Source organism: Ctenopharyngodon idella, chromosome 1, assembly GCF_019924925.1.
Source record: "Ctenopharyngodon idella isolate HZGC_01 chromosome 1, HZGC01, whole genome shotgun sequence".
NCBI classification, from domain to species: domain Eukaryota; kingdom Metazoa; phylum Chordata; class Actinopteri; order Cypriniformes; family Xenocyprididae; genus Ctenopharyngodon; species Ctenopharyngodon idella.
Genome location: NC_067220.1, coordinates 33,649,879 through 33,671,282, shown reverse-complemented (window position 1 = coordinate 33,671,282; position 21,404 = coordinate 33,649,879). Strand labels below are relative to the sequence as shown.

The following is a 21,404-nucleotide window of genomic DNA, read 5'->3' as shown; positions in this document are numbered from 1 at the left end:
CAGCCTGCTAATGGATATAAAACATTCTTGAAAAGTGTACTGTCCTTTCACTTTCAGTTGTAAAGCTTAAGAATTACTATGTGAATAGCAACATCACCACAACATTATCATGTTCACATGTATGTTTTGTGATGTTATGCAGGAAAAAGAAAACAACACATTGATTAATGGTCCGTTAACCCATTAGGCAAATACCAAGGGCACCATCTTTTTGTACTAGGTGCAAATTTTCCAAGCCAATTTTACTTGGGACAAACGTTGCCTTTTTTCAACATTTTTCTCAAAACTTTTCTACAATTATGACATATGTATCGTATTTTCTGTTGTTTAGAATGCATCTGTTGTCTATAATCAAGTGATGTCTGGGGCCTGTTGCATAAATTGCTTTGACTAGTAGCTATTAAAGGGTTAGTTCACCCAAAAAATGAAAATAATGTCATTTATTACTCACCCTCATGTCGTTCTACAGCTGTGAGACATTCGTCCATCTTCAGAACACAAATTAAGATATTGTTGATGAAATCTGATGGCTTAATGAGGCATTCAAACTCTCAAGGTCCATAAAGGTACTAAAAACATATTTGAAACAGTTCATGTGAGTACAGTGGTTCTATCTTAATAGTATAAAGCGACAAGAATACTTTTAACGACATTTCAACAATATCTATTTGGGCCGATTTCAAAACAATGAGCTTTCTGAGCTTTATGAATCTTTTGTTTCGAATTAGTGATTCGGATCTCCTATCAAACTGCTAAACTGCTGAAATCACGTGACTTTGGCGCTCCGATACACTGATTCGATTCGTAAAGCTCTGAAGCATTGTTTTGAAATCGGCCCATATAGACAGGCATGTGCACACATAGACATAAAAGGGGCTTGAGCCCCTGCCCTTTTTCTTCCTCGAGAGAAAGTGCCCTTTTTTTTTTTTTAAATAAATTAACATATATTCTTGTTTGCGCACAGCTTCCATGTCAAACAAATATATTTAGGCTACTGAAAAAAAAAAAAAAACTATATCAGGTCGGCTTTGTCGAGTTCAGATGCCCTCCCTCCTCGACACGCCATTCATTCCCGCACACATGCGCGCCACGCCCCACCTCGTGTTTGCTGCTGGCTGAAAACTTGTGACAACTATGCCCGGGAAAATGCAACTGCTGTCTGGCGATGAGAAGCGAAAAAGAAAAAAGCCCTAGATGGATCCATCCCGTGCATTTCTTTTAGGTAGCCTATGTATCTTCTCAAACATGTGAATTATTTTAATGTGCTATGCATTGCGTTTTGAACCATGGTAGGGCTGTCAATACCAGAAGAGGAGAATTCCACGGACGAGCATCCATGAACCGCATTATTCCAATTAAAACTATTTAAAAATCATAATACCGCATTACATAATGCTATTCTTAAATCTACGCTTACACAGGATAATACATCAATAAAAGTTTAAACCCTCGCTCTGTCTTTCCATGTTTGATGTCCACATATTCTTGTTGAAGAAATAACAGTGGCTGTAGCATTTCTATAAAAAAAAGTGTCCGAATATTATTATTTAACTAATAATATATTTTTAATTATGGTGGTTGGCTTTGATCTTGCTGTGCGGTGTAACAACAAAAATCAGCAGGCATTTGGCGCCCTCTGCAGGCATTTGTTGTAATATATAATGTATTTATAACATTTCAGGGGGAAAAAACTCTTGATGTGTTTAAATATGCAGATTTGCTTGTTTTGGTTAATTTAGAAGAAATCTACAGATGCAAACAGACGGAGGATAGTAGGCTTAAAACAAACACCGTCTAAATGTGTAGGGTTAGGGTTAAGTTTTCTTTCCATTAGAGTAAAAGACATGGAAGCAAAAATGGACCACAATCTTAAAATTGTCCGCTACATGAAAGAAGTATTCCAATAACACCAAAAAAATTAAAACGATTTATTGATTTGTGCAAAATAAACAAATTATTAGTGAAACTTTGTCCCATCTCCTTGCAGTCATTTATTCTAAATATATAGCTACTTGAAAATAGTTGCTGTTGCCTTCTCTTGTGATAAACCTATTGAATACTAAAGAAGACCATGGTCTCTGTGTGAACTGATTATTTTGTAGAAACCTGTGGAGTATAAAACAATTGCGTGAGTGTAAGGGAATTAAAATAAATTGGTAAGGAAGTCAAAATTGTCTTAATATATTAAAGGGTTTATTACTTTTTTAAATAAATAATTATGAGAAGTGCCCTTTTTTCCACTTGAGCCCCTGGCCCCCAAAATGTCTGTGCAGGTCCCTGCATATAGATATTGTTGAAGAGTCTTTATTTTGTTTTTTTGGCGCACAAAAAGTATTCTTGTCGCTTTATAATATTAAGATAGAACCACTGAACTCACATGAACTGTTTCAAATATGTTTTTAGTACCTTTATGGACCTTGAGAGTTTCAATGGCTTTGCTCTCAACAGAGGCCTCACTGAGCCATCGGATTTCATCAACAATATCTTAATTTGTGTTCCAAAGATGAACGAAGGTCTTACGGCTGTTCATTTTTGAGTGAACTAACCCTTTAAAAGCTAGACGTCTAATTTTTTTTTTAAAAAGTTAAATAAAAACTTGAGTTTGGTCTTCTTTGAGAACGAAAAGTAAGACTGATTATATCTTGGCTAACTGCCGTTTGTCCAGACTACTTTTAACTGGACCCTGATTCTTGAATGAATCACTTGAGTCGGTTCTTTTCCATGAATTGGTCAAAAGGGGTAGCAAAAAGGTTTACTCACTCACACAGTGAATCGTTTAGAGCTGTTTCTCACTTGGTAACAGCCCAAAACAAAAAAGAAAGAAAGCTGAACGAAGTGAATATGAACATACAGTCAAAACAAACCTGCTAAAATGCAATAACGTTACCTTAAACCAGTACGCACGAATTGTGAACGACTCGACAGCAGGTAAAGACATTTTCCGAATTCGTGTCAACACATGAAAACACTAAAACTACCGTTAGTAACGTTAGGGATACGTCTCGTCAAGGATTCTGTTTATATTTATATTACATGTATTGATTTGGCAGACACGTTTAAAGGTGCTTTATGTAAGAATGACAGCTAGTGGTGGAAATGGGCACTGCAGTCCAAATTCAAAATATTGCTTGCCCCGCCCCCTCCTCCTCAGACTTTGCGGGGTGGCAAAATACTATTGGGTAAATTGTCAACGTGCGGTCTTGCACAGAACAAAACAAAAACAGAAATTCCGACAAGGAACGCAAATTTCAAAGTAAAATAACTGGCTGTAGCAGTGGTTTTTAGAGAAACGACTATGTGAACTCAGCATGTTTAATAAATATCTGCAAACATATGGTATTTTTATGCTTTAGTAAGGTCAAAAACTTACATAGAGCACCTTTAAATCCAAATAACTTGTAGCGCAATTCAGTTTATAAGTAGGGTTTTTGTGTTCCCTGGGAATCAAACCCATGACTTTGGTGTTGCTAAACCTGAGCTAAAGGTATATATATGTTTATATGCCCTACTGTATTTAGTCTGCATGAGAGCTAAGCTATTATTATTAATATGATCATTATTAGGCTATTACACTTGTTTCTCATTAGACTGAATAACTTTTTTTTTGCTCTTTGTAGAAGAAAATTAAAAGGAGAAACTGTTTTTATGCCCTGCCACATGGCGGGAAAAATATTACCATTATTAGCCTATCATTATTAGCCATTTCCTTAGAATGTATATTCCCAGGCCCACCAACAAAAATATGTCATAAGAATGTTTTGCTAATGTTATTAAGTTATGAACATATTTGTTTAATGTTTTCTAAACGTACCGTTTTAAAAAATGTTTTATTAATGTTTTTCTTAGTTATGCAATCATTCAGGAAACATTCCAATTTATCAATCTGTAGACATTTTTGGAACATTGATTTTTAATGTTCTCTGAATATTCTGAAACGAGGAGTAACATTCGAAAAAACTAAAACGTTTCAGATAAACACATAACAATCTATAGGCTAAATAAAATTTTTGTGCTAATGTTTTGAGAGCCCTAGCTGGGGGACCACCTATTTAAAGGGTTAGTTCACCCAAAAATGACATTTCTGTCATTAAGTACTCACCCTCATGTCGTTCTGATGTAGAACACAGAAGCCTGCACTGCGTTCACTACATCAACTGCGTATGACAACAGTTCAAATAGTTAAATAAAGTCTTTATTTTTGTTTTGTTTTTGTGCACAAAAAGTATTCTCGTCGCTTCATAACATTAAGGTTGAACCACTGTAGTCACATTGACTATTTTAACGATGTCTTTAATACCTTTCTGAACCTCAAAAGGTGCAATGACGTTGCTGCCTATGTGTGGTTCAGAAACCCTCGGATTTCATCAAACATCTTACATTTGTGTTCCGAAGATGATCGAAGGTCTTATGGGTTTGGGACGACATGAGGGTGAGTAATTAATGACAGAAATTTCATTTTTGTGTGAACTAACCCTTTAATGTCTATGCTGTTCATATGTGAGAAATATTCTATAAAACATTTCTTCAGACTCTACTTCTTTCTTTTGTGTTACTTATCCAATTAATTTGATCTTGTTTCTGGTATATGCATGTAACGTTAATAACTATATCTCTCCCCTCCTCTTTCCTGGTGCTATCATTTTCCTTTAGTCTGCTTTTTTTTTGCATCACTCCCCCTATTCTTATCTGTTATGTTTCTGCGGTTTTTGTCTCTCTCTTGATCATGGCTCTCAAACCACTTTGCTCATTATTGCATTTGGCGCATTGATGACTTTGTTCACCAATTTGTATTGAGTCCCATCCATTTCCTCAGTCTCTTTCTCTCTCCCCCCTTTTCACTCTGTACCCTCCCTTCATCTCGAGATCCTGTTTCAAGACAATCAAATCAGCTTGAGACATCTAACACTTAACATTATCCTTGACTGATAGACATCTTCATATACTCCAGCAGTGCTTGAGCGTAGCCTCACTCTGCGGCCTCTCATTTGATCCTCTGTCATGCGTTACTCCTGCATTGTGTCTGTTTTTGTGGGGAAGCAAGTCCCAGATGTATTGAACTTATAGAGAGAGAGAGAGAACCACAGGTTAATGGTTCCACTCTTGGCCATGTCAAGAAATGTTGCCTCTCAGTTGTGGTTGAAGTGTGTGTATGTGTTAGTGCTGGTTGTGGGATACATCCTAAATTGCCTTACTGTTTTTCCATTTGCATAATTGAAATCATCGGAGTTAATGATAGTCTGGCACTCTCGTCCAGCCCTTTGTAAAAGAAAAGCTTGATGTTTCAGTGTTAGAAGGTCTTTGTTCTTCTTATAAGAAATGATATATAAATAGAAATAGAAATTTTAGCTTGTGTTAGCATGTTTTAAAAATGTTCCATCAAAGTCGATATATCTGCCTGCTGTCTTTTGATTATGAAATACAATAATGTTCAAAGTTTTTATTTTTGTTTGTTTGTTTGTTTGGAAAGAAATTAATACTTTTATTCAGCAAGGGCATATTTGAACTTTTGAACTTTCTATTCATCAAAGAATCAAAGAATTCTGGGGGAAAAAACGTATCATAGTTAAAAAATATTAAGCAGCACATCTGTTTTCAACACTGATATTAATAAGTTCTGAAAGATCATGTGACACTGGAGTAAAAATTCTGAAAATTCAGCTTTGCCATCACAGGAATAAATTACATTTTAACAAGTTATTTTAATTTTTTTTATAAATATTATTAATTGTCATTGCTGTTTTTGTTGTTACTTTGATGAAATAGGAATGCAACCTATGTGAGCATAAGAGACTTCTTTAAAAAATGTAAAAAAAGAAAAAAAAAAGAAAAAATCTTACTGACCTCAAACTTTTGAATGGTAAAAGAGAAAAGGTTAATAAAAAACATTTATATAATATTAGTAAAAAAAAAAAAAAAAAAAAATTAATATTATTACTAATATTATTACTACTAATATAATAAATATTATTTTAAATTAATACAACTAATATTATTACTAATAATATTATTAATATTATTTTTTCACAAACAAATTTAGAGATTCTGGGCTTCCAAGCATTAAAAAAAAATTAGTCAAATGCATAAATGTAAAAACCATGCGATCAATCTCATCAGAACATGAGGCTTTAGATAACTAACTGATATTGCAAATGACTATATACAGTCCATCACCTCATGGGAAAAGATTGCATAGATGTAATCTTTAACTAATGAGTCTCACACTAATGAGGCTTCCTGTGTGAAAAAGCTTTTTACTATTGCATGGCGCTGTCACTAAATCTACCGAAGCAGGGATGTGTCTCGTCAAAGATTCTATTTATATTTAAATTACATTTATTGATTTGGCAGGCACGTTTATCCAAATAATTTACAGCACATTCAAGTTATAGTCCAGTTTATAAGGCTATTTGTATTCCCTGGGAATCAAACCCATGACTTTGGTGTTGCTAAACCTGAGCAAAAGGTATAGGCCCTATTGTATGAAGTCGCATGACAACTATTATCAATATATTATTATTATTTGGCTATTACATTACACTTGTTTCTCATTAGACTAAAAAAAACCTTTGTAGAAGAAAACTATAAGGAGAAAGAAACCGTTTTTTATGCCCTGCCATATGGTAAGAAAAATATTACCATTATTAGCCTATCATTGCTGAGATTTTTTTTTTATCATATTCTTAATATAATAAATATTATTTTAAATTAATACAACTAATATTATTACTGATAATATTATTCATATTATTTTTACACATACAACATAAGGGATTCTGGGCTTCCAAGCATAAAAACGTCTGTCAAATGCATAAATGTAAAAAACATGCAGTTAATCTCATCAGAACATGAGGCTTTAGATAACTATCTGATATTGCAAATGACTATATACAGTCCATCAGCTCATGGGAAAAGATCTCATAGATGTAATCTAGTTAAAATCTTTAATGCCACACCTATGAGGCTTTCTGTGTGAAAAAGCTTTTTACATTTATGGCGTTGTCATGGTGGTCTTGATATAATGTGCGTGTCAGTCATCAAGATTCAACTATTCTAGACCTCTCACACATTTAACATCTAGCCTATACCTGCACTGCTAGCACCCTGTGTCTGATTCTGTTGTTTTGTTATGGACACTGTATGTATGCTTATGTTGAGTAAGAGATGTTAGGAACTTCTTTGGGACTAAGCCTTAACTTTGCCAGTAATATGATTTGTGCATTTTTGTAAGTTGCTTGGTAAGAGAGCATCTGCTAAGAGTGTCAAATGTAAATTTTATATCTGGAGAATTGACAGAATTACTGAAGGAGGATTAGAGAATAAGAAAAGAGGGAGGAGAGAGGGAGGGACTGGGAGGAAGAGAGGGGGTCTTCTGTGAAAGCATCTGATCTCAAGATGTGGAGACTTCTAATCAGGAAAACAAATAAGGAAGATTACTGAAGAGGTTTTTTGACTTTTACTGACAAAACGCAGGATAAAGCATTTGGACAGATTCTTCACCAGCATTAACTTATTCTTAACTAAACATTCTCGCAAATACGTTGATACGCTCGGAGTGTAATTTTTGTGAATCCAGTGAATGCAATGTGTTCTGGAAAAATGTGGAACTGTTTAACAGATTTCTTCACCTATGAGACGACCAAGTCCGTGGTGGTAAAGAGCTGGACCATTGGCATCATCAACCGTGTCGTCCAACTCCTCATCATAACGTACTTCATTGGGTGAGTGTTTTGACTTATAATTTTTTACAAAGGTAGTGAGATTTAAACTTGTGCCCAAACAAATAAAAAAAAACAGAACATGTAGAAAGATTTATTAAACATTTATATTAATCTTAATTCTAAATTCAACATTTACTAATACATTATTCAAATCAAAAGTTGCATCTTTTCTTATTTAACAGATCTGAGCTAACATTAACTAAAAATGAACAGTTGTATTATTATTAACTAAGATTGATAAAGATTAATAAAGACTGTAACAAACGTAATGCTGATTGTTAGTTAATGTTAGTTAATGCATTAACTAACATGAAATAATGGGACCTTATTGTAAAGTGATAACAAAGAAACTTTGTTATACAAGACTTGTTTTTTAGTCTTTGTGGTGACAAAATTTATGTAAAGTACAACGCAGTTGTATGAGAGTTCTCAGTAAATAAGTGCATGAAAATCTTACATTTTACATGTAGCATTTTGTAATATTTGTGAGCATTTTACATTAAAGAAAGTAAAAAAGAAGCCAATTAATTGCTCTGTATTTCGTGTTTTCTAACTCTCTCTCTCTCTCTCTCTCTCTCTCTCTCTCTCTCTCTCTCTCTCTTCTCTCTCTCTCTCTTTCCACCCTCCCCCCACCTCCCTCAGCTGGGTGTTTTTGTATGAGAAAGCATATCAAGTGCGAGACACAGCGATCGAGTCATCAGTGATGACTAAAGTGAAAGGTTTTGGAGAGTATAACAACCGGATCATGGATGTTGCCGATTATGTCACACCTACTCAAGTAGATTTCAAGTTTTAGAATATTTAAAAGAATATATATACTTTTGTGACCAATTTTTATTGCAAGTGTGTGTATATGTTAATCTATGTGTGTGTACATAACATATAGTTTGATGTCAAAATTGTCACCAAAATTAAATCTAACAAAATCTCCCTTTGGGGACATGTGAGGACCCAGCTAACAAAAATATGTTCTAAGATCATTTGCTAATGTTCCCATTAAAGGAACACTCCACTTTTTTTTGAAAATAGGCTCATTTTTCAATTCCCCTAGAATTAAACAGTTGAGTTTTACCGTTTTCGAATCCATTCAACCGATCTCCGGGTCTGGCGGTACCACTTTTAGCATAGCTTAGCATAGTTCATTGAATCTGATTAGACCGTTAGCATCTCGCTAAAAAATGACCAAAGAGTTTCGATATTTTTCCTATTTAAAACTTGACTCTTCTGTAGTTATATCGTGTACTAAGACTGACGGAAAATGAAAAGTTGCAATTTTCTAGGCCGATATGGCTAGGAACTATACTTTCATTCCGGCGTAATAATCAAGGAACTTTGCTGCCGTACCATGGGTGCAGCAGGCGCAATGATATTATGCAGCGTCTCTCACAAATGTCTCCATGGTTGCAAGTGTGCAAGCAGGGGGTCACAGGGGGTCACAGGCGCTGCGTAATATCACTGCGCCTGCTGCACTCTTAACTCTTATCTAGTTACTTATTTCAAAAATAAACATAACTGCTTCAAAACTTGTGTTTTTGATATAGGTGTTTTTCAGTTTACATTGTAGAACAAAACGCCAAAAGTATCATCAAGTTATGTTTATTATACATTTTTTATTTTACTCATGAATTGAAAAAACCCATAATAAAACCCCATAGGAAAATCTTGAGGGAACCACTGGCAAATTTGTCTTCCAGTTTTTGACGTCATCCTTGCACCTCTCGACCAGCATTAAGCTTTAAAAAAAGATGCAAAAGTATCACAGAATGGTACCGTATATGGTACCGATAGCCCATGGTGGAGTCTAGAGGGAGGAGCCATGATTGTGATTTGGCTGACGACATCCAGGGGACGACCGACGGAGATTAAGCTGAAGACTGTGGAGCCCTAGGCGCAGACGGAGAGCAGATGTGACCTAGCAACGTTGACAGCACTGGAGACCGAGGCAGAGCCGTAGCGATGAGCATCCAAGGTGAAACCAGAGTGCCCGAGGACTGAGGCAGAGCTGGTGCAACTGAGGACCAAGGCGGAGCCGAAGGGAGGGTGGAGCCCGCTGGAGCTGAAGGGGTGAAGAGACGGAGTGCAACAAATAGCTCATAAGTCTGTGACGCTGGCAGGGTGACGGCTGACCGTGGTGGAGCCGGAGGGACGAGGGAGCCCCGTGAAGTCTTATGGATGACAGCCTCTGGTGGAGCTGAAGGAGGGAGGAGCCAAGGCGAGGCCGACAGGTCGACGGACCAAGGTGGAGTGACGGGACCAGCGGCTGGATGCGGAGCCGGGGGAACCACTGGCTCAGGCGAAGCTGGTTACTGTAAGCTCCAAGGCTCATCCACACAGCAAAGCATTTGGTGAGAAGACGAGGGGCTGAAGGGAACAGGCTGAGACAGGGTTGAAGGACTGGCTGAAGTTTGCAGTGGAGGTAGGAGAGGTATGCTGAGCGGGATCAGCGGTGACAACACAACTTCAGTCCTGGGCGATGAAACAATACTTATGCTGGATAGGACCAGCGATGATGAAGGCACATATATATTGGAAGGGACTTGTGGTGAACAGGGTACATGGGCGGCTAGGGTGGAAGGTATTACCTCAGCATCCCAATCTATCAGCCAGTCCTCTGTGTTTAACTCCACCAACACTCCCACTGTAACAGATGGTGCTGGCTCACACCCCTGGTCAGATTTCCCGTGGTGCTTTGGCGCTGTCCTCTTCTCAGGCTCTGACTGACTCATTGCGGCAGGCGGAAGCTTATCATCTGCGGGGGGCTCTAATGTCAAATCCATCTCTGTGGGTGGTGGTTGGCTGAACTCTAAAATATAGTTATAAAATATACTGAGCAAGTCGTTGGTGTAATGAGTCAGGCATGCCAGATTGAGGATGTCCTGAGTATAATCAGTCAAAGAAAACATGTGACTGAAGATAAACTAAGGGTGTACTCACACTAGCCGCTCTGAATCGTGCCCGAGCACGTTTGACCCCCAAAGCCTGATTTGTTTGACAAGTGTGATCGCTCCGTTCCGTGCCCGGGCGCGGTTCGTTTAGCCGGCCCTGGCCCGCTTGGCAGAGGTGGGCCAGAGCACAATTCGGTTGGGCTCGAGCACGGTTCGTGTGCAGTGTGTGAGCACTAACCGTGCCAGAGCACGGAACAGTTACTACTTTTGTGTGCGCTACTGTCATCATTATGACAGCAAACATCTTTATTACTAGTTTGATAGTACACTTATCAATTCATGTAATTAATTCGAGTGTATTTGGGTTTATAACGAGTCTGATTCTCAACTTATTGATGAACAGGAATTGTAGTTTGCGAGTAAAACTGCAAATTCCTCCATTAACGTCAGCTGCCTTCGTAATAATCCTCTGATACATGCTAATGAAAATCGCTGTGCAGCATAAATTATAAATAGCCTATATATTAGGCAGTATCTTAGCGAATTTCTTCATGTTTTCTTCCATTCAAAAAGTTGCATCGTATATGATGTAAGCGTGCTCTGGCCTGGAACGTTAAATGCAATGTGAGTGCGGGCCAGCGGGGGAGTGGGGAGGGGGGACAATCGCACTCAGGCTCGGTTCAAGGCGATCGTGCCTAAGTACACCCTAAAAGTCCAAACATAACAGAATCGTAAAAATTTGTTTTTCACCAACTGGGGCAGTTGTGGCATAATGGGTTACCATACTTGGCCACACGTCACGTCATGTCACGTTGTTGTATACCTCCAGAACACTTCCAATATATGACATGTTACGCATGGGACCATTCTGTGATACGTTTGCTTCTTTTTTAAAAGCTTGATCCTGGTCGCTATTCACTGCCATTATATGGATGAGCCGAAGTGGGTCATTTTTTTTTAAATTGCCTTTTGTGGTCTGAAAAAGAAAGAAGTGCATACGGCATTAGAACAACACCAGGGTAAGTATATGATGATTTAATTTTCAATTTAGGGTGAACTACCCCTTTAAAGAAAAGATAACACTGAATGGACATTCTCTTAAAGGGTTAGTTCACCCAAAAATGAAAATTCTGTCATTAATTACTCACCCTCATGTCATTCCATACCCGTAAGACCTTCGTTCATCTTCAGAACACAAATTAAGAAAAATTTAAAAAAGGCTCAGTGAGGCCTGCATTGCCAGCAAGACAATTAACACTTTCAGTGCCCAGAAAGCTACTAAAGATGTATTTAAAACAGTTCATGTGACTACAGTGGTTCAACCTTAATGTTATGAAGCGACAAGAATACTTTTTGTGCGCCAAAAAAACAAAGTAGCGACTTTATTCAACAATATCTAGTGATGGGCGATTTCAAAACACTGCTTCATGAAGCTTCAGAGCTTTACAAATCTTTTGTTTCGAATCAGTGGTTCAGACTCAGCGCAGATCATAATCAGCGAGCATATTTTTAAATAAAGTTGTTTTTTAAATAAAGTTTGAGGAAGCTTGGTGGTGGTGACTTTGATCCGCGACCATGGTGTGCTGTAGTCCGTTTATAGCCTACTGTTAGCTTTTTATATCTGACGACTTTATTTAGGCTTCAAACTGTATAAATGTTGTGTCAACTTGTAAGGATTATCTTGATAGACAAAACGTGTAACTGTCCCTTTGTTAAACACAGAGCTTATTTTTTGTGATTTTCCAAAAGTCTATGGGAAATATGCATAGGCTTTCGATCGAGGAAACCCGACTCGCGCTACTCATATACGTCAGATATCAATGCAGAGAGAGAGAGAGAGAGAGCGCGCGAGAGAGGTGCACAAAGGCAAGCTGCACGATTATTAATCTTTAAAAAATCGCGTTCTCGATTTCATCACTCACATGATCTAATTGCTAAATGACAACGATTCGCCCGTGTGTATTAAACCTTTGAAAATCGTGACATTCAAATCTGCGTTCGCGCTGCCGTTGATCTAAAGCGAGTTGTCAAGATTAGATATAAACAGCTTCACAAACAATCTTGTCAAACACACAGTATCATTTCTGTTACAAATATTTCAGTTATCACAGAAGCGAACAAAAGTGTATTATTCAGATACGCTGATGTCTACTTTACCGATCAAAATAGGATAAATCACCTTTTGAAAGTGCTTCTAAAAACCACTGTATCGATTGCATAGTTACGCCTCTAGGTGGCAACAAATTACTGTTAAAAATGTATCTATCACTGATCATTCTTTTAGAACCAAATGAAGTCTTTATGAATCCAACTTACAAAAATACTGTTTCACCTGTCTGGATCTTACATGTGTGTTCAAGCATCTTATTTGTGTTGAATTTGTGGTAACACTTTACAATAAGGTTCATTTGTTAACATTAGTTAATGTATTAACTAACATGAACTAACCATGAGCAATATATTTGTTACTGTATTTGTTAATCTTTGTTAATGTTAGTTCATAAAAATACAGCTATTCATAGTTTGTTCATTTTACTTCACAGTGCATTAACTAATGTTAACAAATACAACTCTTGAGAATGTTAGAAAAAATAATAGATGTTATCTTTGTCAAGGTCCAGCTGGTGCAATTATTTTATTTTATAAAAGGGAGTTTTAGGTCATTTAGCTAATCTCATACTATACCTCATATACTTCTAAGCAGCAGTTATGATTAGAGGATAAAGAAAAGAGGACAGGATATGACATGGTTAATTTGTACATCATTGTAATGTTCAATCGTTGTTTAACACTTATGGCACTTTTTTCCAAGTCTTCATTTGTCTTTTTTTATTTCGTTTTTTATTTTAAATATCGCCATAAATATCACATCGTGGATATTGAGGTGTTATCGTATCGTGAGATTTTGATATACTGATTATTTGATATATTGATTATATTGTTACATCCATAATAAATACTGTAAATACTTTATACTATTTTAAATTTAAAAAAAATACCTCATTCAGGATGTGGGTTAGTTTATAGTAATTATAAATAAAAACAATGGCAGTTTATAATATGTCTTTTTTACACAAGTAAATGTCTGTGTACACGTGTGTGCGCATGTGTCCATCAGGGGGCGTCAGTTTTCTGCATCATCACAAAGCTCATCACCACAGAGAACCAAGTTCAAGGAAACTGTCCAGAGGTGAGTGAGGACACCGCTTTAAATTAGTGTGTTTCTTGAAGTATTGAAATCTGTCAAGATTAATGTACACAAATGTAATTGATTCTTGTCTGTGTGTGTGTTCATGTGTTTGTCTATGTAACTCTTCAGAGTGAGATCAAATTCAAATGTGTGAATGACACTACTTGTAAGAGGCAGATGTCAAAACCATCTAGCAATGGTAAAATTCTAATATTCTTTGTATTCTTTGTAAGATAAATATTTTTGTCATGTCATTGTGATTATCAAAGATGAATTTTAAGGGATAAAATTATTAACTTAAGGGGAACATTGTGGATTGTTTTGTTATCCTGAAATGGTCGAGGAAAAAACCTATTAAACCTACTAACATTATAACAAATTGTGCAGTCTATATGTTATGTTCTGATCCATTAGTTGTGTCTCGAAGGGTTGCTGACAGGACGATGTGTGAACTTCAATGCTACCCTCAAAACCTGTGAGATCAAAGGATGGTGTCCTGCAGAGATTGATGAAATTCAACCGTGAGTCCACTTTTAAATGAACAAATGAATAGATGTGTGAATGTTAAATAAAAGGACTGATGGAGGTTTTTTTTTCTTATTCAGAAACCCCATGATGGAGGTGCAGAACTTCACCATCTTCATCAAGAACAGCATTCGCTTCCCACGTTTTAACTTTACAAAGTAATGTCAATCAAACACAAACAATGAAAAATCTTATCATTATCATTCATATCATTCATCCTTTAAAAAATGACCCTCGTTGTTTCATAATTAGATCTGCTTTTCTATAAATGATGATTTTCTTTTCTTTTCAGGGGAAACTTTTTGCCCAATATCAATAGTTCCTATATAAAGCAATGTAAATTTGACTTTGAGAGTAACATGTATTGTCCAATATTCAAAGTTGGTGATGTGATCCGATTTGCACAACAAGACTTCACCACTCTTGCTAAAAAAGTGAGTGTTTATTTATTTATTTATTTATTTATTTATTTTTAATATTTGGCTTTTTTTTTTTTGTTACTTTAGCTCTTGCGTTCTTCCTTTTATCATCTAGTTTCACATATGTAAGAAATATCATGATGGTACGGAAGCCCTAAACGGCCATGGATTATTATTATTTTTTCTATCTTGCTTTCTCGTGATCACGACTTATTTTCTCGTGATCTCAAGATAACAAAAGTTGTTTTCTCGAGATCACGACTTAATTTTCTCGTGATCTCGACATAAGAGTTCTTTTTACAGTGATTGATTCTGAAACACACTGCACCCGGATTCTACTGTTGCTATAGAAATGAACACAACTTTCACGCGTATCAGATCGACGGATAAATCATGCGCTCTTATATCTTGTGGATATTTCAGCAAAATGTTTACTTCGCTTAATAATAAAGTTTACAATAAATAACTACCTATAGGCTAATCAATCACTGTTCAATAAATGTACGCTAAACATTTTATTTGTGTAATTAACATGTTTAATAATCAACAGAGCATTCAACATCAAGTGCAGACGTAGTGCCTTCAGAAATATGCCAGATTATTCTATAATTCTAAAAACTTTTAAAGCTGCTTGGATTAAACCCACTTTATTTTCCTCATTCGCTTGAAATAAAATTATATTACATAACGTGTTTGTTATTTTTATTCGTCATGTAGAATAGGCTGATATCATTAAACTGTCTTCCTCCTCCTAGCTCTTCCATTAAAAAGAGGTGCAATACTCCAGATTTCCAAAAAACAAAACTTTATTCCAGTTAATATAGGCTAAAACAATCTTGGAAAAAACAATGCTGTTTGGGAAGAGTGTTTGTGTGTATGTGTGTGGTTTCCTACAAAGAAATGTAGAAAATACAATAGGTTACACACTATCACTGAATTAAATGACATAGGCCAGGGGTTCTCAACCTTTTGCAAGCTGCCCCCCCCCCTAAACTCGTACAATCTGGGCCAATATTAACTAATACAGTAAAGTGGATATTTACCGCACATCATCAGTTATATTTGGTAATATACTGACACCTGTTGGCACATTTGTGTAATTTAGAGCAGAGATTAAGTCGTGATCACGAGAAAACAACTTTTGTTATCTCGAGATCACGAGAAAATACTAAGTCGTGATCACGAGAAAACAACTATTGTATCTCGAGATCACGAGAAAATAAGTCGTGATCACGAGAAAACAAGATAGAAAAAAATAAAATAATCCATGGCCGTTTAGGGCTTCCGTATGATGGTGTTATTTTTGAAATAGCTTTTATACAACAGTTCTATAAATAAGTTGGTAACACATTAGTTAATAAAAATACAATTGTTCATTGTCTGTTCATATCAGTTCACAGTGCATTAACTAATGTTTACAAATACAACTTTTGATTTTAATGTATTTGTAAATGTAGAAATTAACATTAACTAAGATTAAAGGAACACTCCACTTTTTTGAAAATAGGCTCATTTTCCAACTCCCCTAGAATTAAACAGTTGAGTTTTACCGTTTTCGAATCCATTCAGCCGATCTCCGGGTCTGGCGCTACCACTTTTAGCATAGCTTAGCATAGTTCATTAAATCTGATTAGACCGTTAGCATCTCGCTCAAAAATGACCAAAGAGTTTCGATATTTTTCCTATTTAAAACTTGACTCTTCTGTAGTTACATTGTGTACTAAGACCGACGGAAAATGAAAAGTTGCGATTTTCTAAGCCGATATGGCTAGGAACTATACTCTCATTCCGGCGTAATAATCAAGGAACTTTGCTGCTGTACCATGGGTGCAGCAGGCGCAATGATATTGTGCAGCGCCTGTGACCCCCTGCTTGCACAGGGAGCGTGCCTTGCAACCATGGAGACATTTGTGAGAGACGCTGCGCAATATCATTGCGCCTGCTGCACCCATTGTACGGCAGCAAAGTTCCTTGATTATTACGCCAGAATGAGAGTGTAGTTCCTAGCCATGTCGGCCTAGAAAATCGCAACTTTTCATTTTCGGTCGGTCTTAGTACACAATGTAACTACAGAAGAGTCAAGATTTAAATAGGAAAAATATCGAAACTCTTTGGTCATTTTTGAGCGAGATGCTAACGGTCTAATCAGATTTAATGAACTATGCTAAGCTATGCTAAAAGTGGTACCGCCAGACCCGGAGATCGGCTGAATGGATTCGAAAACGGTAAAACTCAACTGTTTAACTCTAGTGGAGTTGGAAAATGAGCCTTTTTTCAAAAAAAGTGGAGTGTTCCTTTAATAAATGCTGTATTGGTATTGGTTATCGTTAGTTCATGTTACTTAATGTAATTAACTAATATTAACAAATGAAACCTTATTGTAAAGTGTGTTAGCAATAAGTTAATATCAATAAACATGGTTTGGTCACTTAGTTCAAATTTTTTCATCCACCAATGGAAATAGTTTCACAAGAGGCCGAAGAAAGACCTGTTGTATAAAATAATAACTGTTTTATAAAAGTATCAAACTGTTGTATAAAAAAAAAAAACATTACATTTCAGACTATTTTTTAAATTCTCCAAAAATCTTTATTTCTTGTAAGTGCAAAGTCAAATTGGATTTGTGTAAGTAATCTTTGGCTCTTTCTCTCAGGGGGGAGTGATAGGGATAAAAATAGCGTGGGTGTGTGATTTAGACAAGGCAGATGATGAGTGTAAGCCCGCCTACTCCTTCACTCGTCTGGACGCCATGTCAGAGAAGACCACTGTGTCTCCGGGATACAACTTCAGGTTCTAGAACCTTTTCTTTCCACTTTAAAGTTTAATCAAGAATGCTGAGGTCTGCTGGCCTCTAATGATACTGCACAAGCAAATGCCTTCAGTCTGTCCACATACTTCATCCACATGTTTATCAGACTTTTTGTAGTGGCCACATACTATAAAATATTACATAAAGGCACAAAATCATTTAAAGTTGATAGATTAGATTGAAACTTCATTTGCTAACATGTCTAAATCTTTGTCCTTAGGTACGCAAAGTATTTTAAAATGGAGAACGGAACTGAGTATCGCACTCTGCTGAAAGCCTACGCCATCAGATTCGATGTGCTGGTTAATGGAGATGTGAGTTCATCTTAACATATTTGTGTATTTTTGAGCTTTTTCTGGATCTGGGCATAGTTGCTCATTACATTTTCTCTTTAAAGGCTGGAAGATTTGACATGATACCAACTCTAATCAACATGGTTGCTGCCTTCACCTCTGTTGGTGTGGTATGTGTCTTTATTACCAGATTGTGTGCGTGAACTTTAAACAGCTCATTTTCACAAAATGGATCATATAAATGAGTCATTTTAAGTAGAAATTAAACTCCACATGTCAGCTACTTAATGTGACAAAATCAACAACAGTATAAATAAAACTAGAAAATAGTAAAATGGTGCAACCATAATAATTAGAAATCCATTATTATGTGTGACACCACCAACATAAAGAGGGGTTTACTCAAATTCACCATTTGCTTCAACTATTAAAGAATTAATTGGTTATCTCATATTAATGAGATCTAGTTTGGTCACTTCACATTGCACTGCTGGCTTGCAGCATGGCGTTAGTCAAAAACATTCATTACATATTGTCTTAAAGGGTTAGTTCACCCTAAAATGAAAACTCTGTCATCATTTACTTATCATCATGTTGTTCCAAACCCGTAAGACTTTCGTTCATCTTCGGAACACAAATGAAGATATTTTTAATGAAATCTGAGCAAATTCTGTCCCTCCATTGACAGCTATGCAACTGCCACTTTGATGATTCAAAAGTGCATAAAAGTTCGCAAAACTAATCCATAAGAATTGAGCGTTTTAGTCCAAATTTTCTGAATAGACCAGTTTGCTTTATATGATGAACAGATTGAACTTGAGTAATTAATGACAACATTTTCGGGTGAACTATCCCTTTAAATTTAAGTAGATTATACTCAATAGTTATACATGTGAACTTTATTAAAATCTGCAAATAAATGTTGTAAATATTTTTTCTATGTTTGAATCAATACACAACTCACTGTAAATATAATGAACAATTCAAAGCAATATATAAGTATCTGTTAGATATTTGTTTTCTACTTGCATGAATAAAGGACAAATGTAATATTTGTTTCATATTAAGTTAACATTTAACTAACTTATTCAATGTAGAAAGTGCTTTTTTGCTATATTTATTATAATTTTGCTATATTATTTACTATATTTAAAATATTTATCAAAATTTTGGTGTACAACATAAAAAAACACATTAAAATATCAGTAATTTCAAGCAAAAATAGTATTCTCGACAAATTAATTCATGTGTGGGACAGGCACTTTCACTCATTGTTTGTCCTGGTCTGACCTGCCACTAAGCTCAAAACTTTTACTATAGTTCTCACCAGTACAAGTCATATAACGAAGATATGTTTAATTAAAGAGTGTGAAATGAGACTCAAGTGAGAAGTGAGCAAACCTCCCGGCTGGCCCCAGATCTTCAAGAACGATCGATCAATATAGACATAATTTACTTGCACTTTAAAACTGCATACCCATTTTTTGTTTAATATATATTTACCTTTATATGTAACTATAATATTCTTGACATAAATTTTGTCTCCATCCTCATCATGAACTTGGACTGTTTTATCATTAAATAAAACTTTTTCTTTTCTATTTTTTGTACCAGATCAGTGCCAGACAGCAACTGACGCCTTGCTACAACATTCATACACATTTATAGCTATGAATACAATATTTTATAGCATTAGCATCTATTTCCATGAAAGCTTGGCATTAATGGATGCATATGTATTCGGAATGTATTCATAATTTATTATTATTGTTCATGTTTAATACTGATAATAATTAATAACTGTTAACCTGTTTAAGTAGACAAAACTGACACTTTATCTTTATTTTAGGGTACAGTGCTTTGTGATATAATTCTGCTGAACTTCTTGAAAGGAGCTGACCAGTACAAGGCCAAGAAATTTGAAGAGGTTTGCATTTAAGCAAGTCGTCAACAACATTACATCTATCCAGTTATGATGACAATAAATGCCTCACTCTGTTTCTAGGTATCAGATTCACATATTCAGAGCACTTCTTCATTGTACAAGACCAGGAACCACAGCCAGCTGTCAATCAAACCTGATGAGAAGTTCTCAACTGACTCCGGAGCATTTTCCATTGAACGTTATAGTTAATAATGCCCACCACTGCACTTGGGAAGGATTGCATATATATATACACATTTTAATTTTTCCCCTAATTTTACATTTAGCTTAAGCATTAAAAATATTTTATAATTATCTTCAAACCAAATTAAACTCAGTCAAAATGTATTATTTGCACGACTGAGCGAATATCAAAAAACGTTACTTTTTTTTTGTAACTAATAGTATTAAGTAAATACTTAAATTCTGCTATGTATGCTCACAGTGTTAGCACGACCTTTATACAACTATTAATTAGTTAAAAAATATTTAATAATTCATGTGATTATTTAGTAGACACTCAAATGTAGCTATGCAACTGTGTTTCTTTTTTTTTTTTTTATTTTGTAAATATAAAGTTATTGTAAAAGAGTATTACTCTCACTTTTGGCCAAGTGTTGATGAAAATGTATTTGCATGATCAAATTTTTCTCAACTTTTCTAAATGTCAGGATTATTTTTGGTTCATTGTGTTCTGTTTCTCTTCTCTGTGACGGTTTGCCTGAGGGGCCGTTTACGCGACACAAATTTCAAATAAAAATGGAAAACTTTTTTTGCATTTTGGCCGCTCATATAGATTTTGGAGGCCTGAAAACGCAAACTTTTGAAAGCGGGTTTTTGAAAACGATATCATCTCTGTAAACTACAAAAACTTTGTGCAAATTTGTGAAAACAGTGACGTTATGCGCATGTGTATTACGTGTTCAGTCTATAGGTGCATAGTGTTTCTTTACATCGCCAACTACTGGCCTGGCATGCATAATACAGCGTTTCTAATCGAATCCATGTGAACAGAGATAGTTTTGACAACATTGTTACACGAAAAACGCAAAGGAAATGTTTTTTGTTCCGTTTTTAGTACATCGTTGTCGTGTAAATGTACCCTGATTTCTTTCGGTTAGTTGTATGTTTCCATGGTTAATCATTAGCACACCTGTTCTTATGTTAATCACTCTGTATATTTAAGCCCTTAGGTCATCTCAGTACTTTATTCGTTCTCCTGTTTGTATTATGTGGTTGTGTTCTATTTTGATGTTCCGAGTTAGGCTATATTATAATAAAGAGTTTTTCTGTTATTCCCCTATCGACATGCACATTACTAAACCACTAAACATTACACACACATTGTTAATGCTTTACTTATACTTCCAATTTGCTTGTAAATATTGATGCAGGGTATGGGGAGGCTCAGGGCAATAAAACATGTACAGGTGCTGGTCATATAATTAGAATATCATCAAAAAGTTCATTTTTTTATTATAAATTATTTTAAAAATGAAACTTTCATATATTCTAGATTCCGTACATGTAAAGTAAAACATTTCAAAAGTTTTTTTTTTAATTTTGATGATTAGAGCGTACAGCTCATGAAAGTCCAAAATCCAGTATTTCAAAATATTAGAATATTTCCTAAGATCAATC

The 21,404-nt window shown here is 35.6% G+C and overlaps 1 protein-coding gene across 1 annotated transcript; it reads left to right on the top strand.

Moving 5' to 3' along the window:
* Positions 1-36: 36 nt before the first annotated feature.
* Positions 37-21,058, top strand: p2rx3b (purinergic receptor P2X, ligand-gated ion channel, 3b). Its single transcript, XM_051902773.1, has 12 exons — positions 37-7,718; positions 8,361-8,496; positions 13,722-13,793; positions 13,923-13,992; positions 14,221-14,314; positions 14,399-14,476; positions 14,611-14,752; positions 17,391-17,527; positions 17,767-17,860; positions 17,944-18,009; positions 19,689-19,766; positions 19,845-21,058. The coding sequence occupies exons 1-12, from the start codon at positions 7,582-7,584 to the stop codon at positions 19,971-19,973; spliced, it is 1,233 nt and encodes a 410-aa protein (XP_051758733.1). The 5' UTR covers positions 37-7,581; the 3' UTR covers positions 19,974-21,058.
* Positions 21,059-21,404: the final 346 nt, after the last annotated feature.